The sequence below is a fragment of the Micropterus dolomieu genome, linkage group LG23 (assembly GCF_021292245.1).
Source record: "Micropterus dolomieu isolate WLL.071019.BEF.003 ecotype Adirondacks linkage group LG23, ASM2129224v1, whole genome shotgun sequence".
Lineage (NCBI taxonomy): Eukaryota > Metazoa > Chordata > Actinopteri > Centrarchiformes > Centrarchidae > Micropterus > Micropterus dolomieu.
The window spans coordinates 5450347-5457846 of NC_060172.1; the positions used below are offsets into that span (position 1 = coordinate 5450347).

At 42.3% G+C, this 7500-nt stretch overlaps 1 protein-coding gene across 2 annotated transcripts in view; it reads left to right on the forward strand.

Moving 5' to 3' along the window:
* LOC123962912 (rap1 GTPase-activating protein 2-like) overlaps positions 1 to 7500 on the forward strand; it is a 34416-nt gene that overhangs the window by 13886 nt on the left and 13030 nt on the right. For both annotated transcript variants that reach the window (XM_046039411.1, XM_046039412.1), the window contains exons 9-13: positions 467 to 567; positions 821 to 950; positions 4884 to 5039; positions 7145 to 7216; positions 7294 to 7380. In XM_046039411.1, the coding sequence (XP_045895367.1) occupies positions 467 to 567; positions 821 to 950; positions 4884 to 5039; positions 7145 to 7216; positions 7294 to 7380 (546 nt within the window). The remainder of the gene's footprint in view (positions 1 to 466; positions 568 to 820; positions 951 to 4883; positions 5040 to 7144; positions 7217 to 7293; positions 7381 to 7500) is intronic.

Here is a 7500-nt window from a genome sequence, read left to right on the forward strand (position 1 = left end):
GAAACACATGACAGAATGTGAGAAACACATGACAGCACATGAGAAACACATGACAGCACATGAGAAACACATGACAGAATGTGAGAAACACATGACAGCACATGAGAAACACATGACAGAGAGTGACATGACAGAACGTGAGAAACACATGACAGCACATGAGAAACATATGACAGAACGTGAGAAACACATGACAGAACGTAAGAAACACATGACAGAACATGAGAAACATATGACAGAACGCGAGAAACACATGACAGAACGTGAGAAACACATGACAGAACGTGAGAAACACATGACAGAACGTGAGAAACACATGACAGAACATGAGAAACACATGAACACGTGCTAGAAACGCTTTCTGTGTGAACTAGTTGGACGGTTGCTGTGCAGCTGATGTGTGACGGATGTGAACGTGTTCTGGTTGTATGTTGTGAGACTGACGGGGTTGTCACTTGTCCGTCAGGTGTCTGAGGAGGAGCTGTTCAGGAACAACGAGGAAACGCCGGCCTTCACAGAGTTCCTGCAACTGCTGGGAGACACAGTGCAGCTGCAGGACTTCAAGGGGTGAGGAGGGTTATAATCCATCAGAGTAAAGGCCGATCTACAAAATAATGTTTATTAACATTATTTTTATTATGTTTTTAACAAGTAGAACATGTAAAGATATGTATATATATATATATTTAAAATAAAATAAAGAAAGAAGGTGGTGGATAATCTTTGTAACTAGGTTGTGCTGCCTGTAGAGGGTCTGGAAGCATGTTTGTTAACCTTAACCCTGACTGAAATTTAAAAACGGCATCGCTCCTCTATGCAGGTTTCGGGGAGGTCTGGATGTGTCCCACGGTCAGACGGGTTCCCAGTCAATCTACACCGTCCACAGACAGCAGGAGATCATGTTCCACGTCTCCACCAAACTGCCCTTCACAGAGGGAGACACACAGCAGGTAGAACAGCATGAAAAACATATACAGAACATGACATAAACATGACAGAACATGAGAAACACATGACAGAGTGTGATATGACAGAACGTGAGAAACACATGACAGAGCATGATATGACAGAACATGAGAAACACATGACAGAGCGTGGGAAACACATGACAGAGCATGATATGACAGAGCGTGAGAAACACATGACAGAGCGTGACATGACAGAACATGAGAAACACATGACAGAGCGTGAGAAACACATGACAGAACATGAGAAACACATGAGAGAACATGAGAAATACATGACAGAGCGTGAGAAACATGACAGAGCGTGAGAAACATATGACAGAACGTGAGAAACACATGACAGCATGTGAGAAACACATGACAGAACGTGAGAAACACATGACAGAGAGTGACATGACAGAATGTGAGAAACACATGACAGAACATGAGAAACATATGACAGCATGTGAGAAACACATGACAGAACGTGAGAAACACATGACAGAGAGTGACATGACAGAATGTGAGAAACACATGACAGAACATGAGAAACATATGACAGAACGTGAGAAACACATGACAGCATGTGAGAAACACATGACAGAACATGAGAAACATATGACAGAACATGAGAAACACGACAGAACGTGAGAAACACATGACAGAACATGAGAAACACATGACAGAATGTGAGAAACACGACAGAACGTGAAAAACACATGACGGCACGTGAGAAACACATAACAGAGCGTGATATGACAGAACGTGGGAAACACATGACAGAGCGTGAGAAACACATGAAAGAACATGTGAAACACATGACAGCACGAGAAACACATGACAGAGCATGAGAAACACATGACAGAATATGAGAAACACTTGACAGAGCGTGAGAAACACATGACAGAACATGAGAAACACATGATAGAACATGAGAAACACATGACAGAGCGTGAGAAACACATGACAGAATGTGAGAAACACATCACAGAGCGTGACATGACAGAGCATGAGAAACACATGACAGTGTGAGAAACACATGACAGAACATGAGAAACACATGACAGAGCGTGGGAAACACATGACAGAGCATGAGACACACATGACAGTGTGAGAAACATGACAGAACATGAGAAACACATGACAGAGCATGAGAAACACATGACAGTGTGAGAAACTAGACAGAGCATGAGAAACACATGACAGTGTGAGAAACTAGACAGAACATGAGAAACACATGACAGAACATGAGAAACACATGACAGAGCGTGATATGACAGAACGTGAGAAACACATGACAGAACGTGAGAAACACATGGCAGAACATGAGAAACACATGACAGAACGCAAGAAACACATGACAGAAAATGAGAAACACATGACAGAGCATGACATGACAGAACGTAAGAAACACATGACAGAACATGAGAAACACATGACAGAACGCAAGAAACACATGACAGAACATGTGAAACACATGACAGCGCATGAGAAACACATGACAGAATATGAGAAACACATGACAGAACATGAGAAACACATGACAGAATGTGAGAAACACATCACAGAGCGTGACATGACAGAGCATGAGAAACACATGACAGTGTGAGAAACACATGACAGAACATGAGAAACACATGACAGAGCGTGGGAAACACATGACAGAGCATGAGACACACATGACAGTGTGAGAAACATGACAGAACATGAGAAACACATGACAGAGCATGAGAAACACATGACAGTGTGAGAAACTAGACAGAGCATGAGAAACACATGACAGTGTGAGAAACTAGACAGAACATGAGAAACACATGACAGAACATGAGAAACACATGACAGAGCGTGATATGACAGAACGTGAGAAACACATGACAGAACGTGAGAAACACATGACAGAACGCAAGAAACACATGACAGAACGTGAGAAACACATGACAGAGCGTGAGAAACACATGACAGAGCGTGAGAAACACATGGCAGAACATGAGAAACACATGACAGAACGCAAGAAACACATGACAGAAAATGAGAAACACATGACAGAGCATGACATGACAGAACGTAAGAAACACATGACAGAACATGAGAAACACATGACAGAACGCAAGAAACACATGACAGAGCGTGAGAAACACATGACAGAGCGTGAGAAACAAATGACAGAACATGAGAAACACATGACAGAACATGAGAAACACATGACAGAACATGAGAAACACATGACAGCACATAAGAAACACATGACAGAGCGTGATATGACAGAAGGTGGGAAACACATGACAGAGCGTGAGAAACACATGAAAGAACATGTGAAACACATGACAGCGCATGAGAAACACATGACAGAATATGAGAAACACATGACAGAACATGAGAAACACATGACAGAACGTGACATGACAGAGTGTGAGAAACACATGACAGAGCGTTACATGACAGAACGTGAGAAACACATGATAGAACATGAGAAACACTTGACAGCACATAAGAAACACATGACAGAGCGTGAGAAACACATGACAGAGCGTGAGAAACACATGACAGAGCGTGAGAAACACATGACAGAACGCAAGAAACACATGACAGCACATGAGAAACACATGACAGAGCATGAGAAACACATGACAGAATATGAGAAACACTTGACAGAACGTTAGAAACACATGACAGAACGTGACATGACAGAACATGAGAAACACATGACAGAGCGTGATATGACAGAACGTGAGAAACACATGATAGAACATGAGAAACACTTGACAGCACATAAGAAACACATGACAGAGCGTGAGAAACACATGACAGAGCGTGAGAAACACATGACAGAGCGTGAGAAACACATGACAGAACGCAAGAAACACATGACAGCACATGAGAAACACATGACAGAGCATGAGAAACACATGACAGAATATGAGAAACACTTGACAGAACGTTAGAAACACATGACAGAACGTGACATGACAGAACATGAGAAACACATGACAGAGCGTGATATGACAGAACGTGAGAAACACATGATAGAACATGAGAAACACTTGACAGCACATAAGAAACACATGACAGAGCGTGAGAAACACATGACAGAGCGTGAGAAACACATGACAGAGCGTGAGAAACACATGACAGAACGCAAGAAACACATGACAGCACATGAGAAACACATGACAGAGCATGAGAAACACATGACAGAATATGAGAAACACTTGACAGAACGTTAGAAACACATGACAGAACGTGACATGACAGAACATGAGAAACACATGACAGAGCGTGATATGACAGAACGTGAGAAACACATGATAGAACATGAGAAACACTTGACAGCACATAAGAAACACATGACAGAGCGTGAGAAACACATGACAGAGCGTGAGAAACACATGACAGAGCGTGAGAAACACATGACAGAACGCAAGAAACACATGACAGAGCTTGAGAAACACATGACAGAGCGTGATATGACAGAACGTGAGAAACACATGATAGAACATGAGAAACACATGACAGAGCTTGAGAAACACATGACAGAGTTTGAGAAACACATGACAGAGCTTGAGAAACACATGACAGAACGCAAGAAACACATGACAGAGTTTGAGAAACACATGACAGAGCTTGAGAAACACATGACAGAACGCAAGAAACACATGACAGAGCTTGAGAAACACATGACAGAACGTGAGAAACACATGACAGAGCGTGACATGACAGAACGTGAGAAACAGCAGAACACAATTGAGTGTAACCTAAAAGCACATGATATTACATGACGTGTTTTGAAGTGGCATGAAGTGAGTACATCATAACATGCAGTATTACAGCATGACAAACAGGGATATAGACACACTACAACATACAGCAGCTTGAAATTACAGAACGTGTAACAATACAACAATAGCATGACATGATGATGTAAGTCAAGTTCTGCTTCAGCTTCAGAGGAAACGTCACATAGGAAACGACATCGTGGCGGTGGTGTTCCAGGAGGAGGCCACGCCTTTTGTCCCAGACATGATCGCCTCCAACTTCCTGCACGCCTTCATCGTGGTGCAGGTGGAGGAGCCTTGCGGTGACAGCAGCTCCTACAAGGTACAGCTGAGGACAAAACATGTTTCACTTGTGTGTTTGCATGTTTGTAAATCTAAATATCAAAGTTCCCTCCAGCAGAGCAGAGTGTTGTGCCATTTACAAACTTCTCTCTCTCTTTTCCTGTGTTGAGATTAAACCAGAGATGTTACAGAATTTCCCTTCGGGGATCAATAAAGTATTTCTGATTCTGATCACAACTGGGAATGATCATTGGCAGAAAGATTTCCATCGAAGATGAGAAAGAAAAGCTTTAGTTAAATTTCAGTCTTATCTCTGGTACCGAGCAGCGCTTCCTGTCTACTGACTGACTTACTGTATGGAACAACTCTAAAGGCCTTCTGGGTGCACTCAAGAAGTTAGCTTCATGTGCTAATAAGTTTGAGGAGCCGCTGGTTCCACGTTCTGTATTCCCATTTCAAAGGTATTAAAAGTTCTCCTCAGTGTTTCTGAGTATGAAACCCACCTGGTTGATGAAACCAGCCTACAGCTTCATCGTCTGACCACCATTTAGATTTTTTGTCTGTCTGATGGACGGCTCTAAATACTGCAAAACCCTTGAGTCTTGGCTGCTCCTGTTGTAGCACTGTAAAAATTATCAAGGTGTTTCAACTTAAAAACTTAAGTTCCAATTTCTGCCTTAAAAATGTGAGTAAATGCAACTTTAAGAAAAGCTTTGTTTCAGCTCATGATGTTACGTTATACAATTTGTTTCATTAATGCTAATTTATTGTTTGAACTCAATACTGTGAGTTAACTACCTATATTACATTTTCCATTCAAGGAAACTTACTGTCTCTTGTCAAACAAACATACAATTCTACACCCTTTCAACTCACATTTTTAAGTTCAGATAACTAAATATAAGACATTTCAAATTAGTTAAATTTGGAAATACAAGTTCACCTGCTGCCTTGAAACAACAGCGCTGCAGCAGTATTATCTTCAATAGCTTGCAACGCGGCAGGGCAGTTTGTTGGTGCACAAGTGCACGCCGCTGTCAATGTTCAAAATAGCAGCAGATATCACCTCCATTCTGAAAGTTCTGATAGTAATTGATTTTCAAACAAAAGATTTGTATATTAATAGTTGCTGTCGTGGGTTCAAATCCCGGTTGTCCCGGCCTTTCTGTGTGGAGTTTGCATGTTCTCCCCGTGTCTGCGTGGGTCCTCTCCGGGTGCTCCGGCTTCCTCCCACTGTCCAAAGACATGCTGATTGGTTGATTGGTGACCCTAAATTGTCCTTAGGTGTGAGCGTGAGTGGTTGTTTGTCAATGTGTGGCCCTGCGATGGACTGGCGACCTGTCCAGGGTGTACCCCACCTTTCGCCCGATGTCAGCTGTGATTGGCTCCAGCCCCCCGCGAACCCTGTACGCAGGATAAGTGGTTGATGATGGATGGATGGATGGATGGATGGATATTTCTAGTTTATAATAAAAGATATATTGATGCATTTTACTCTGATGATACTCATAAAAAGTATCTGACTGTACCGGGTCCTCATTTCTACCCTAATAATTTGTTGATTATGTATGTTTCTCTCAAACTAAACAGACGCAGCACCTAGGCAATTTTTTTTCTCTAGCTCCCATCCCCGCATTCTCGCCGTTTTTCAACTTATAACTTACACAAGTTCAATCAACCCGACAAAAGTCTCAAATAGTCAACACAATGAATGAAGTTTGAGTCAAAATCCAAAACTTGTCAGAGCTAAAAGGAAGAAGTAAGTTGACGTAACTAAATGGGTCTATGATTTTTTTCAGTGTGTGGAGAAGCAGAGGTGGGAACAAACCACAGAACTCAGAATCTAAAGGTCAATTAATTTAAGCTGGATTCGATGTTTCTTGCTGAAGTGCACCCTGGGACTTGTAGTTCTCTCCTTCAGCGTGTCTGTCCACAGCCTTCTTGTACCTTTGAGTTTTTATCAGAGAAACAGTGGTCCATCTTTTGTTGTGATGATTCACCAGGAGAGCTGTAGAAGAGCTCGATCACGGGTACCAGCCTCTCTACAGCACACAACAAACCAGTTCTCACTAAACTACTGAGAAACACAGTGTCGTTGTTCTGATCCCACCTGCTGTCTCTGTGACAAACTGTTGTGATTGACAGGTGTCCGTCACAGCACGAGAAGACGTTCCTCCGTTTGGCCCGCCCCTCCCAAATCCAGCCGTCTTTAAGAAGGTGAGAGGAAGACGAGCACAATAATCTTCAAACTGTTCTGAGTATAAATGTGAACCTGGTGTCCTTTGTGTGTTCAGGGTCCGGAGTTCAGAGAGTTTCTCCTCACTAAACTCATAAACGCAGAGCTGGCCTGCTACAAGAGCGACCGCTTCGCCCGGCTGGAGGTAAAAAAGTGGCAAAAACACTTCAGACGCACGTTTTGTTCTGTTTGTTAAAATTCTCTTTACATCAATCAATAACTGAAATTCTCTGACACAAAAAGGAAAAACATCTGGCATCCCCAG